The sequence below is a fragment of the Moschus berezovskii genome, chromosome 18 (assembly GCF_049115385.1).
Source record: "Moschus berezovskii isolate FMDL1 chromosome 18, NW_MosBer_1.0, whole genome shotgun sequence".
NCBI classification, from domain to species: domain Eukaryota; kingdom Metazoa; phylum Chordata; class Mammalia; order Artiodactyla; family Moschidae; genus Moschus; species Moschus berezovskii.
Window position 1 is genome coordinate 3208243 of NC_142477.1, and position 14710 is coordinate 3222952.

The 14710-nt window shown below is 52.8% G+C and overlaps 1 protein-coding gene across 4 annotated transcripts in view; it reads right to left on the reverse strand.

The window, feature by feature from the left end:
• Positions 1-2702: 2702 nt before the first annotated feature.
• Positions 2703-14710, reverse strand: part of LOC148774938 (liprin-alpha-1-like) — a 42820-nt gene continuing 30812 nt past the window's right edge. The window contains exons 8-12 of one of the 4 annotated variants that reach the window (XM_088827591.1): positions 13064-13287; positions 11076-11286; positions 6928-7067; positions 5912-6081; positions 2703-4598 (exon numbers count right to left, since the gene is read on the reverse strand). In XM_088827591.1, coding sequence (XP_088683717.1) covers positions 5955-6081; positions 6928-7067; positions 11076-11286; positions 13064-13287 — 702 coding nt within the window. In that variant the 3' untranslated portion in view covers positions 2703-4598; positions 5912-5954. Of the gene's footprint in view, positions 4603-5911; positions 6082-6927; positions 7068-11075; positions 11287-13063; positions 13288-14710 lie in introns of all 4 variants that reach the window. The other 3 variants (XM_088827590.1, XM_088827592.1, XM_088827593.1) reach the window with 3 other exon arrangements.

Genomic DNA, 14710 nt, shown 5'->3' on the forward strand with positions numbered 1-14710 from the left:
CGGGTGGCAGGGGTTTGTAGATGGCAGCCGCCAGGCTCGCTCTCCCTGGCTCATCCTTCCTCTAGAAGGTTCCCCAGACCCTCAGTAGGAGTGGGTGCTGCTGCGGGTGTGAGTGTGTCCTCGTGCCCCGTGTGACGTTGCACGGCTAGCCGCACTCTGTGTTTGCACGCTTCCTCCCGCACTCCTGGGATGGGGCAGCGTGGCGGGAACGCAGAGACTGGATTCCGCTGCAGTCAGGACTTGCTCCTGCTGAGCTTCGGGGTGAGTACTGGCCGGCCTGGTCCCGCGGGGGCACGGAGGCCACGCCCTGAGAGTGGAGGGTCAGCGGGTCTCCAGAGGTCGGCCGGCGAGAGCCCTCAGCAGCAGAGAACGTGACCTTGGCGCCTGGCTGGCGCCGGACTGGACAGAGCACGGCCCGAGGCTCCCGCGCGTCTGTGCGCACGGGTGTCCCTCCCACAGCGGCAGTGCTGCTGGCCATGCCCTGCGTGCACGGTCTTGGAGGGAGCAGGGCCCAGGGCGTCAGGGTTCTCGAGGCTGCCCTGCCAGCGTTTCTCACGGAGGTGCACCGGCAGCTGGGGCTTGGCCGCCGCTGAGGGGCCACCCTCCCTTGCAGGTGCTGCTCTGGGCGGTCCTCTGGTGGGGCCGGCCCGGGGGCCCAGCTCTGCTGGAGCCGCTCTGAGGGCAGGAGGCTGTCTGCTCTGTCCTGTTCTCTCAGCTAGAAAGCTGGATTGGGTTTTGGGGATTGTTACCAGCAGCTTTTAGCTATACGTCAGAATAAAGTCTGCCACAGAGTTCTCTCCTTCATCTGCTTGGTCCTCCGTGTTTCTCTGAATTCTCAAAGCCCCTGAAGCCCTGAATGGGGTTGGGGGGGTGTGTCTGGAGGGGCAGGGGCTCGGGCACCAGCCGCCGTCCCAGGACTGACTCGTCTGTGTGTTTCCAGTTTACCCACACTACTTCTACAGGTGATTAGACAGCGTCCAGGATACGACAGAGACTACATTTTCAACTCGATGCAATCTTTAATCTGTTGATACTTGTTATATGGACCCGAAGATATTTTATGACAGGGTTTTTAATTAGTGAAAAGCTCATGGATACCATAGAGAAAATAATTTTAGAATTTCATGTTTCTTATGTTTATGTAAACTTATGACTTCATTTATATAATTACTTACTTGTATATTCAGGCTATAAATATCCTTTCAGATCAATTCGTGTTCTGATACCTGAGTTTAGTCTTTCAAATGAATGTACTGTAGTGCTTGTCTGTATCAATCCTATGAACAAATATAGGGAGTTTGTAAATGATGCATTTATTGTAATTATTCTTGTTTAATTTTTACATGTTAAACCATGAGAGAAGGGCTTTTCCTGCGATTGTAAAATCATCATGACACGGTGTGCATTCTCCTTCCAGAATGTAACCGAGCTCTCCAACAATCACTCTGAAATCAGCAAACTTAATTCCAACCAATGGTTGTTGGATTTTAACGACTGACCTAAACCGTACTTTTTCTGGCAAGAAATGCTTTTTGTCTGCAGCGTGAAGCGATTTAAAAGTACTGGGTGTTAAATGTGAGCTTCTGATGAAATTTGGGCTGAAAGGATGACTAGAAGACGGCTATGAAAATCTCTCCGGTAACCTAGTCTCTGGACTCGGGTCCCTCCTCTCCGGTGAGACTCTTCGGGGACCAATCGTGATGCCCTGCACCTGCTGCGGAGCCATCCAGCTGGACAGCGAAGGTGCCACTTCCCAGACAGACAGTGTAGTGCAGCTCTGACAAAGGTCTTATTTGTATGTAAATCATCTTTTTACCGGAGAAGGCACTGGCAAGCCACTCCAGTACTATTGCCTAGAAAATCCCATGGATGGAGGAGCCTGGTAGGCTGTAGTCCGTGGGGTCGCTAAGGGTCGGACACGACTGAGCAACTTCACTTTCACTTTTCACTTTCACACATTGGAGAAGGAAATGGCAACCCACTCCCGTGTTCTTGCCTGGAGAATCCCAGGGACGGGGGAGCCTGGTGGGCTTCCGTCTATGGGGTCACACAGCGTCGGACACGACTGAAGTGACTTAGCGGCGGCATCTTTTTACATCTGTTTCTAAACATGTTTAAAGAATGGACCTGCTGCTGCTGCTGCTGCTAAGTCACCTCAGTCGTGTCCGACTCTGTGTGACCCCATAGACGGAAGCCCACCAGGCTCCCCCGTCCCTGGGATTCTCCAGGCAAGAACACTGGAGTGGGTTGCCATTTCCTTCTCCAATGTGTGAAAGCGAAAAGTGAAAGTGAAGTCGCTCAATCGTGTCCGACCCCCAGCGACCCCACGGACTGCAGCCTACCAGGCTCTTCCATCCGTGGGATTCTCCAGGCAAGAGTACTGGAGTGGCTTGCCATTGCCTTCTCCCAAAGAATGGACCTAGGCGTACATTTTTAGATTGCAATGACATAGCCATTCTGGATTGTATAAGTAGCAAATGTAACTTTTACTTTTTCAGCGGCACATTAAAAAAGCCAGCAAGAGATGCGTTCAGATCACGGTGTGATATTTATTATGCAGCTGGATCTCGGTAGACAGAGACAGCATGTCTCTTTACATGTGGGTTCTGCCTTTAATTTACTCGTACAATTCATTCTTACTGTTCTGTTTTCCTATTAATCTTTCGTGAACTTCCTGAATATGTGACAAAGTACGAACAGTCTACTTTTGAACTTTTTTTATTGCAGTATTATTTATTGCTTTCTTTCAATAAAGTACTGAAGCAAAATTTCCCACTGCCAATCAAGAGTGCCGAGGGTAAGCTGTCCTCTCCCTGAGAACAGACCAGAGCTGGTAATGGGAGCCCGTGTCATCACACGGGCGTTCTGTTAGGAGTCGATGGATACAATGGAAAGGCCAGAAGGCGAAGACATAGGTGTCCCCAAAGGACGACCGACGGGGTGTTCATGCCCTTGGCTCCGGAGCCAAGAGGCTCCATCACTTCAGCATCTGCCGGGGACAGGTCTTCTCCCAGCATCAGACCCTAGTCCAGCATCAGGCCATCCCCCAGCATCAGGCCCTAGTCCAGCATCTGACATTCCCCCTGCATCAGACCCTCCCCCAGCATCAGATCCTAGTCCAGCATCAGCCCTTAGTCCAACATCATGCCCTCCCCGAGCATCAGATCCTAGTCCAGCATCATGCCCTCCCTCAGCATCAGACCCTAGTCCAGCATCAGAAGCTCCCCCCCAGCATCAGACTCCCCCCCCCCCCCCCAGCATCAGACCTTCCCTCCCAGCTTCAGGACCTAGTCCAGAATCAGACCTTCTGGGGCATAAGACCCTGCCCCAGCGTCAGGCACTCTCCCAGCATCAGACCATAGTCCAGCATCAGAGGTTACCCAAAATATCAGGCCCTAGTCCAACATAAACCCTCCCCCAGCATCAGGCCCTATTCCAGTAGCAGGCACTCGCCCAGCAACAGGCCCTACCCAGCTTCCGACCCTAGTCTTGCATAAGACATTCCCCCCAGCATCAGAAGTTCCCCAAATCAGGCCCTAGTCCAGCATCAGACCTTCCCCCAGAATCAGACCATCCCACAGTGTCAGGCACCCCCCGTCACAGACCCTCCCCCAGCATGAGACCCTAGTCCAGCATCAGTCCCACCCCCACCCTCAGACCCCCCCCCAGGCATCAGACCCTTCCCAGTATCAGGCCCTCCACCTCCAGTATGAGGTGTGGCATCCCCACTTTTCTGACACTCCTTAGCACACTCAGGCAGTCCCAGTGCAGCAGGACAATAGCTCTTGCAGGAGGTGCATTTTTACGAATCACCTGCGGAGCAGCAGCAGCTGGGGTTTCTTTCAGGTCAAGGACAGGCGAAGAGGAGGAACTTGTGCAGGAGGCAGTGGTGGCTGAGGGCACGTTCCCCAGCTCTGCATCCTCCCCGAGGGTGGGGGAGGGCCTGATGCTGGACTAGGGGCTTTGCTTTCCTGCTCTCTCACGGGCCCCAGGGCGGTGTCCGTCCAGATTCGCGGTCTCCTTGATGTCTCAAGCCCAAGTCCTGAGTTGCGTCCCAGTCCTGCATGGCAGAGGGCTGGGAACACCCAAGATCAAGCGCTGAAAAGATCGCAGGGGACAGCCGGGCCCCAGAGGGTGGCAGGGTAGGGGATGAGCATGGCCGCCCACAGAGGGCCCCCCAGCAGCACTGGAAGGAGAGCAGTGATGTCTTAGCTCACTCGGGGACGCTGCCCGGCCTAGCGCTCAAGAGATGTTACCGCCGGCAGCTCTGGGGATGCAGGAAGCCTGGTGAGTGACACCACTCCACTTGGGCCGTGTGGGTGGGCACTGCTGACCACGGCCTCGGTCTCCATTCTGGTTCTACTGTCCCTCCGAGGGCTGACGGGTTCCTCTTCCGAACGGCACAGGTATTCTCTTTATGTGGGTGAGCGCATCCCTGCTTGTTTCCGTCAGCACTGCTGTCGCTCATCCTGCGTTTCCCTCTTTCAAACCTGTGCTTGCTGCTCTTCTGGTTTAACTTAGGAGCAGACCTTATTTTCTGCATTTCCTAGTTGTCAGCGTTCACTGGGGCTTTCCAGGTGGCACTCGTGGTAAAGATCCTGCCTGCCAATGCAAGAGATAACAAGAGACGTGGGTTCGATCCCTGGGTGAAGAAGATGCCCTGGAGGAGGGCATGACAACCCACTCCAGTATTCTTGCCTGGAGAATCCCCTGGACAGAGGAGCTACTGGGCTACAGTCCCTGGGCTTGCAGAGTGTCGGACACGACTGAAGCAGTTCAGCACACACTCAGGTTTTAGTTCAGTCGCTCAGTTGTGCCCGACTCTTTGCCGCTCCATGGACGGCAGCACTCCAGGCTTTCCTGTCCTTTTCACTATTTCCTGGAGTTTGCTTAAACGCTCGTCCATTGAATCAGTGATGCCATAGAACCATCTCATTCCTCCTGCATCCACCGGAGAGGTGGCTGGGGTTCGGCAAAGTGCCCGGTCCCGCTGCGTGGGTGTGAACCTGCCTCACCACTCCCTAACCGCGGGGCCTTGTCTCCTCTGTAAATCGGGAGGTGGCAGCCCCTGCTTGGTGAGGGACACGCGCAGCATCTGGTACACAGTCAATGCAGCATCCCTCGCAGTGCTGTATTTCTGAATAACAGGGAGAGATGTAATAACCTGCTCCTTTTCCCCTCTTGTCCCTAAACTGTGCTCCAGACCACATCTGCGTTACTTACCCCTGTACATCCCACACCCAGCACAAACAAGACACTCAGCAAATATCTGGCTGGAGAGGCAGGAACACACCCTGTCCTCCAGGAGATGGCGCCGAGCGAGGTGGGGGCCTGGTGATGACACTGTGTGCTGAGGAGCCCCCAGGAGGACCTGCGCGGCTGTGGGGTGGGGCGGGGGCCGTGGGCAGAGCCCCTGACGGGCTCCTGGGGGTGGGGACGGTGGCAGGAAGGAGGGGGCTGTTCCTTGTGGGCTGTCCACAGATTGTACCTCACCCCTCACTGATGAGCACTTAGCCGTTTCCAAACACCTGTCACTGTTCTGGAGGAAACAACCATTGCCCAGCTCCTACTCAAGCAATTTCGGGGAATGTGTTTCTAGCACTGGAGTAGAAACATCCGCTTTATTCATTCCATGCTCCCTTCATCCACCCATCCAGCCAGCCATCTGATCATCCATCTATCCACTCACTAATCCATCCACCCATCCACTGATGAATTCATCCATCCATCCACCCAACCACTCATTAACTCATCAGATCATCTCAGACCCACCGAGAAGACAGACGCCTCCTCCGCTCCTGCTCCCAGGAGGACCCCCAGCGTGAGTGACAGGTGCCTCGTGGGGATGATGGGGGAGACGGAGAAGGGACATGCCTGCAGGCCCCCTAACTCCGAACGGTGAAGCACCCACCTGGTCCGAATGCCTCCTTGCCGGGGTGTCCAGGCCGGCCCTTTTACTTCTTTTGAAATATGCGGCTGATGGAGTACCTGATGCTTTTGTTTTTTGCTGCTTTGTGTGGCGAGTCCTGGCTGCTGCTGCTGCTGGGGTTGCTCCCGGGGCTGTCCTGGGAGCCTGTCGAGCTTCAGGGAGAGAAAACGACCGTTATCCAGCACCCTCGTGCAATCATACACCCGTCCACAGGACCTACTGATAGAACGGGGCACCCAGCAACCTCCGCGCCTCAACCTCACAGCAGACCGTGGAGTCTCCTTCACCAAGCACACTCCACACGAGCAATGCAGGCTCCCGGCCACAGACAACCACCCCGGGAAAGCTGCAATTCCCTGCCTCTAGCTCTCGCCCAAGGAGGGCTTGACTCCAGGCCAGCTGGTGCAGAGGGCGCTCCAACCTTCCCTCAGGGTCGCTGCTCGGCAGGTGACGACACTCCCAGGGAAGGCGAGCTCCCCCGCTCTGGGCAGTCCCCCTGCCTCCCGCATGGTGACTGCCCCTGGCAGTGGCAGGAGAGCGACGGTCACCGTGCAGGGCTGCTGGTCAGGTGACCACACGTGCCCTCCATCGAGCGCTGCCTGGCTCAGGATGGGAGTTCAGCAGGTGGTCGTCTGAATGAGGACAGTGTCAGTCACGGGAGTGGACAGAGTCTCCTGAGAGGAGACCCTTGAGGAAAAGGGAGGGACCCTCAAGAGTGAACCCGAGAGGCAAGGGGCCGCCACCAGCAGGAACGCGCCCCGGGCTGGTCAGACCTCTAGCAAGAGCAGGAGGAAAGCTCCCACAGGAGTCAATCCATCGAGACGGACGTTTCCTAAAATCACTGAGGTCACTGAGCTCTCCTCCCCCAGCACCTGAAGTCCACCACTAAACCCAGGCACCGAACCCAGTGGGATTCATGTAAAATCATCCTTGCAACTCTTTCAAGACAAGAGGCGCAGGGCTCCTGAAACTGATGCCGAGGCGCGCAGGCCCCTTACTTGCAGGCGTCCCTGATGGCCTCGTGGCTGGCTGTGCGCAGCGACCCCATGTGCAGCCGGTCCAGCCGAAGGGACCGCGGCGAGGCAGGGGTCGAGGTTTTGCCTTCGATGCCTCCTACCTCTTCCCGGATAGCTGGCGGCTGAGGGATTGAGGTAAGTGTAAAATTGGGTAACAAAAGACTGTCGTAAAAGGCAATCTCACAGGCTTTACATTATAACCAGAAACTTATTTGAAAATCTATTAGCTATGCTTTCCCCCAAGTACAAAATAAACCCTTGTTATAGCTTAATGCCATCTTAAAGGACTGTCTTGTTCAAGAGAGGCAGGGCTGTGGGGCAGCGAGAGCACCCGACTGAGTGCAGAGACCCCCGACCAGAGCCTCCCTGCAGCCGGGCTCTGCCCTCCCTGGAATCCAACAACCAGATAGCCCTGCCGGGCAGGAGGGCAGAGCGATGCCAGCACCGTGAACCCTGCATGGCATGAACTGCCCTGATGAAAGGACTGTGCTCATTGCCAGACGCTGCTCAGAAGCACCAGTTTCGAGAGTAAGAAACCTCTCAGCAAAGCCGTCCAGACCTTTCTGTTTGAAGGAGGAAAGGACACCGCTTGTGCCACCACCCAAGAGCATTTGTAGTGATTATGCAAGTTACTGGAACCCATCATGACCAGAGAAACACAGAAAAGGTACCTAACCCCTCCATGCGAACACCATGGGTCTGGCTTGTATTTCTCGGGAACACACAGACTGGGGGCTACACCCTGAAGTGCTTACACACAGTTCGAGTGTAATTTGCTCACTGTGGGTTCCATAAAGCACCCCTAGGTCTCACTAAGAGATGATCTTGTATCAACCTAGAGCAGTGGAATGGGGAGGGAGATTTGAGTTAGGTTCAAAAGGGAGAGGACATATGGGTGCCTACGGCTGATCCATGTTAAGGTTTGACAGAGCGGCACACCCAGGCCACCAACCCCAGGGTGACGGCGCTGCCCTGCTGTGCCTAGCAGGAGGGCTCCCGGGCACTGAGCTGCCTGAACCAGAGTGCGGCTGCCCGAGTCCTGCAGGAAGGCCCCAGGAGTGCTCGGTCAGAGGGCTGGGAGCGGGAGAGGGACAAGGAAGGCCAGCCCTCGGGGCACTGGACTCCAACAACAGGGGCTCATCCAAGTGACCCGAGGGGAGCGGCACCGAGCTCCCTCCTGATGCTCCTTCCATCAGGGATGCCGTGATGGACACGAGAGCCTCAGGAGGAAAGCGGGCTGGACGGCACCACGGGTACGCGTCCAGGCTCTGATCAGACCAGTCCGCACCACACTGCTGTGTGTGTGAGCCTGGGCATGGTGCCCAGCCTCTCTCAGCCTCAGTGTCCATGTCTGCTGAATAGGGATAACAGCAGCCTGGACCTCACCTGGGTGTCTGCGGGATGAGATGACAGACTCGCAAAGCACTCGACACGGTGCCCGGCGCACAGTCTCCTGCACACTGCTACCCACCGTCAGTAAATTGGCTTCCCGCAAATCTAACATCTATGCCTTTTAAGAAAATCTAACAGTCTTGTCTTTTAAGAAAACACTGAGCATAAATTCCACGGTGGTCCAGAGGTTAGGACTTGGCACTTTCACTGCCGGGACACTGGTCTGATCCCTGGTTGCGGAACTAAGATCCCATAAGCTGTGCAGCATGGCCAAAAGAATAAGTAAAGAAAATTTAAAAAGTAACCAATGATACTATGTCTATTATAAATAAACATGAGATGATTAGAAGGCAAACAAGTGGGAGAAAGGCAGACTGTTACAATTGTCCCAACGAATGACCTATTTCCAACAGAACCATCAGCATGTTTTACGTGGTGGGTGAGTTTCATTACTTCCATTAAAACATCAATTATTCACCAGTACATAACCACATAGTGTTCATTCACGTTAAACGATAAGGACTATTTAACGCTTCACAGAGAAACAAAGGCATGCTAAAGTTCTAAGGAGTTTACCTTTCAACGATGCTTCCTTAAATCACTAGGCTGATAGATGCATGCAAAGAAATGAAGAGAAACCAGATTTATTGCGACTCTGAAGCTAAAAATTCAAGAATCAGTATAGGCAAAGACAGTAAAGCAAAAAAGACTGCAAACATATAAGTGAGATGAAGATTTAGAGAACATGTAACTGGAAACAGAACATTTTTTTTGACCACAGAAATTAAATAAGCTATTGAAGATTTACTAGAGAAACACTATCAATTATTACTCAGAAGACACAATTCCATTACAACATCATGATTTAATAAAGCACAGCATTCTGTACAATAAAGGGCCTTAACAGTTGTCTATTCTCAGCCAAACTTCTCTATAAGTTAGTTTCTCTCAACAAAAAACATGTTCAACGTTAAATCAGTAATTTAACTGATGAGAAAGTTACCATAATACCTATTTCAACATTGAACAAATCTAACCACCTCCTGGACATTAATGTAAAATCCTTACAAAGAATTTGATTTAAAACTTCTCAAAATAAATTCATTAAAGCAGGTTCCCTGTGAAAATATGTAAGAATGAAAGCTAGCATAATAGCAGGTGCAGTCTTTACATTTTATTAGCCATAGAAGATACTTTTTTAAAGTCTAAGAGAGACATTAACTGTGCAAAAGCTGATGAGATTGAGAGTCTTAAATACAAGCACCTACACAGAAAGGATATTGTGTCAAAAGTCCATTAAATCTACACTTAAGAGGGTCATTTCTTTATGTAAGGATCATCTCATTTATGAATTACACACGTTATGTAGTTTAGGATCCATCTACATTATGCTTATAACTGCATGCTGCTGCTGCTGCTGCTAAGTCGCTTCAGTCGTGTCCCCTCTGTGCGACCCCATAGATGGCAGCCCACCAGGCTCCCCCGTCCCTGGGATTCTCCAGGCAAGAACACTGGAGTGGGTTGCCATTTCCTTCTCCAGTGCATGGAAATGAAAACGGAAAGTGAAGTCTCTCAGTCGTGTCCGACTCTTCGCGACCCCATGGACTGAAGCCTACCAGGCTCCTCCGTCCATGGGATTTTCCAGGCGAGAGTACTGGAGTGGGGGTGCCATTGCCTTCTCCTGTAACTGGTTAGTGATACGCTAATTCAAACTTACTGCTATGGGGGAAACACACCATTTAATGAGACATGAAGACAAAGCACAAACCCGACTAAGGGGACACACGCTGTGGACCACAGCACCGCTATGACCAGAGCAAGTGGGAGGACGGGGGAGGGGGGACGGATGGGCAAACGACAGCTGATTGACAACGACTGATTGACCGTTGCCTGACTGACAACGACTAAGCAGACAGCAGGATGAGACAGGAAATCAAGACCAATGACGAAAGCAGACACACCGTCAGAGAAGTCCAACAGCAAGGAAAACATACACAGAACTGTTCTTTTACAAATACTCGGAAAGAAATCAAGCATGAAACCACAGAGAAATCGTCAAAGAATTTTAAATTTCAACTACTTAGTCAATGATGCAAATTATAAAAACAGCGTGTCAGAAGACCACAACACGGACTAGTTACCACTTCACATGCCAGTAAAATGATTCACAGTGAATTTAATTATATGCTGACTAACAACATAGCTAACATGAAATGGGTGGTAACGGAAACAGTGATAATGCAAGTGCAGTTACAAAGCAGAGTGTTGTACACGTGATTTCATGGGGTAAAGAGCAATGCACTCACAAAACCTAAGCTAAACATGGAAGCAAGCTGGGACATGTGCTTTAGAGCCATCCCCAGTGGAAAATGTGCGGCATGGTTTTCACACGCCATGAGAGCTGCCTATGGTAACTTTCACGAAGCTGTCTGCTCCCTGAGAACAGAAACTTCCCTGCAGCTGCTGTGCCCAGCACAGGCCAGGCCCAATGTTACAGAGGCAGGCTCTGGCTGAGTTCACGATGACGTGCTAAGCCAGTGGTCCAGAACTGAACTGAACTGAATTTGTCACGGTGCCATTATGGAATGATTAAAGACTAGGAAGTTTTAAAAATCTTAGATCTCTGAGCATAGCAAATGTACCTGATTTTCTTCTGGGTAAAAAGAGAAAAAACAAACAAACAAAAGAAAACCAGTGTGCTGGGGGAGGGACGCAGCAGGGAGGAGGCAGACACATACCCCAGTCGTGATGCCCAGCTTGTCTACTTCCTGCGGCGGGCTGTGCCGCCTCCTTTGGGGCTTGGAGCGCCCACTGCTGGGCGAGCTGGAGCCGGGATACAGGCTGAGGGAGCTCATCGTTTTACAACGACGGAGGTTGCTTAAGCTCCCCCTGTCCACCCTGCTCTCAGTCTCCTCGGCCGGCTGCTCCGTGTTCTTCTCTTCAATCAACCTAAAATAGAATAAAACCCGTCACCCGCCTTTGTCAGCAGAGGAGTGTGTCTGGACAACACATTTGGGCTGGCATTCTGTGTCACGATTAGCAAATTCCAGGAACAGTTGCTCAATTAACATCTCAGCAAAAAGGTTCAACTTTCCCTCTTTTGAATATTCTCAAACTTAGAATAACTTAGCACTGAGTCTCACAAAGTGGCCCCTGATCATTCACGTTTGATTGCACTTATTTACTCTAACATTCTGACGGGGCCTGGGTGGCGACTCTCTCCCTGTGAGGAGATACCTGAAGTTGACAACCTCAACCTTTTCCCTGCTCTCAGGGCAGAGATGCACGTCAGTGCCTCAAGTCTTTTCCACTGGGAGTCGGGAACTCTGTACAATCAAAACAGCGATTCACGAACAAGCTGGAGTTTCTAAACACAAGTCTGCAGACCAGATGAAGTGCTGAGTTGATCTTTCTTTTTTTTTGAGGTTGTATATGTACAAACGCATCACTTGATGAGGTTCTCCCCCAGCTTTGTGTGAGTTTCTGGATTCATGTCAATGGACCGCATTAACCTAGAATTCACGGTTACTGCTCTTCTCCCCTAATGTGTCATGGAAGATGTTATACAGCAGTTTAAATACTCGATTATGCAAATAAAATGATTTTCAAATTAAAATGCAAGATTCTTACAGGAACTAAACTCTCCAGTTTCACTTCTACTGATACATCTTGAAAGTTTTTCACTGTTGATAAATTGATGGACAGAATTTACCATTTACATCAAGTCAAGGAAAAATCACTTTTACCTGACAACTTGCTATAAAAATAAGAATATATAACTGTTCCATATTTCCTGCGGGGAAGGGGAAAGACAATCTTTCTGAGCTCGTCTGTGCTCAAACACGGCCTACAAATCAGTCTGTCTATGGCGTCAAAAGTGCAGGCGGCACCACCTGCGTTTGCTGGTTGTGCCGTCCATCCCCTGCCTTTCCCCCAGTCCCCCCACGCTCGGCTGACAGGGACGGGCACCTCGGCCTCAGCTGACGTGACGAGAACAACCTGAGCAGCAGCTCTGCCGGGTCCTGTGCAGGACGTGGACTTGGGACAGGGGAATCGCTGTGCGGGTGTGGCACCAGGCAGGCCTCGGGGCCCCCAGCCACCCGGCTGTACCCAGACCCAAGGCCCCCTGCTCACCACGAGGCGGGCCTTTGGATTCTGTCCCCTTTTGTAAATTTTTATAACTGCCAAGACCGTGTCTAAAGAAAACATCTTAAATCTACTGATGAGATGAGAAAAACTCAAACACATGTCCTTGGACCACTGTCTTCCCACAAGCCAATCTTCACACTGTATTAAGTTAAAAAGGAAAATGCAGATCTGAGTGGGAATTTGCCAACCCCAAAACCCCAGCTTTTCTGATCCAGGCGGCTTTTCACCAGAACGTGGGAGTCTCTGAGTGACACATGAGGGCGCGCCCTCAGTGCTGCAGGGTGCACGGGCCGCAGGGGACACCGCCTCGGCAGCTCACCCAACTTGGGGCTCAGAACTGAGGTGGGGACACCCCACAACGCTTCCCACCCCCACCCCCGCAGAGTGCTGACACCACACTGTGGACAGAACGCCCTGGCTGACTGAGCTCTAGAATCAAGGGCAATCTTGGAACTGAAAATTCTTGAGGCAGACCTGAAGTCAGTTTTCTTACTATGGAACACTCAGACTTCTCTAAGGAGAAGACAGTTCCCCAGAGAAACCGAGTTTCCGGGGAGCTGGCATCAGGCGCACCCACCAGATCTCTTCGTTGATGGCGTCCAGCTGCCCCTGAAGCATCACAGTCGGAGTCTCGGCATCGTCCTGCCCTCTCGGTGACAGCTGAGTGGCCGAGCTGAAGAGGGTGACCCCGTCGCCCTCGCCGTCAGACACGCCCTCGTCACTCTCGAACGCCTGGGCCATGTTGGCCAGCACGCTGGCTTGCTGCGCGCGATCCCAGCCCTGTTCCTTCAGGGTCTGCACCTGGGCACGAGAGGACCACGTCTCGTCAGCGACATTCAGGGAAGCTCAAGTCTATCAGGAACTGAACACAATTTTACATGGAAGCCCTGACTGAGGATAAATGGGCCATGCTTAGGAGACACTGGCATCTCTTAAGCGAGCAGTACTGAAGAAACGGGCAGGAGGAGAATTCAGTTCCCATATGGCCTGGTGACACTCAGCTCTTAGCGTGGACAGAAGGCAATCCTATGAGGTTATTCACAAGCGAGGGCTGATGGAGTCAGGGACAGAAAGCAAACATTAAAAAAAATACATCCATGCCCCCATCAGCCAGGCTGAAGGAAAATAAGGAAAAGCAATCCTTCAGCTCCAGAGCCGCTGGGTCCACCTCAGCTGTCATCACTTGTACTGGTTCACCGAGGAGGGCCATCCTCGCAGGTTCCCAGCCCTCCGTTTTCCAGGCTGGTCTGAACTCCCACAGACAGGAGAGAGCAGGGGCAGCCAGCGGACAGGAGGGCCAGCCCCGCCGCAGCTCTCCTCTCGGGGCACAGGCCCTCGGCTGTTCTGGGCGGCGGCCCCTCGCACTGCAAGGGCGGCTCTGTCATCAGAGACGCACGGGAGCGTGCCTGCGGGGCCCCGTGCCGCCCTCCCGCTCTCACACCTCACACCCTTCTCTCCGCAAATGTCCCCCCTGCCCCACTGTCACCCAGGTCCTGCCTTCTTTTCCCAGACATGACCTCAAAGCAACTGAGGGGCAGCCTCGAGATGCTGGCTTGCCGGCACCCTGTCCCCCGGGGCCAGTGCCCTCGCCCCCTGTCTTCGTCACGACCCCTCCCCAGGGCAGGGCCACCCCCTTCGCTGGCTCCAGGACCACCTGCCATCATTCCTGCTCCGCTCCAGCGAACCAACTGCCTATTGGTTCACCCCCATTCACCCCCGCGCCTTCAAATCGCACAACGGGAACCAGCAGATTCCTCCTCCAGGGCTCCCTGCAGCGCCTGCTGCGAGTCTCTGAAAGTTCCCTGGGAGCGGCCTCTACTGTCCCCCTCCCTGCCTGGTCTCCAGCTCTCTGCAAGCAGGCAGTGTGCCCCGCCCCGCAGGGCAGCTCCGCGGGGGCTCTCAACCCCTGGACTGCCAGCAAAGCCCCAGAAATAAACTTCTGAGAAAGAAACGAAGGGGTGAGGGTGGACCGAGAACAAAGTTCGAGCACGGCGGCTGCTAACACTGGGGCCATCGGGGGATCTGGCTTACTGATGCTTTCTGTAAGGGTTGTGGGCACACGTCTACGTCTGTTCCTTTACACACTGCCTGTGGATGCTGTCACGCTTATTGACTAGCATGAAATGCTGCTACTCAATTATTCGTAACCAGTAAAGACATTCACTCTGAGGCCCTCTTGGGAACAGTTTTCCAACTCCTGTCCTGGAGCTTTTCCCCACACACA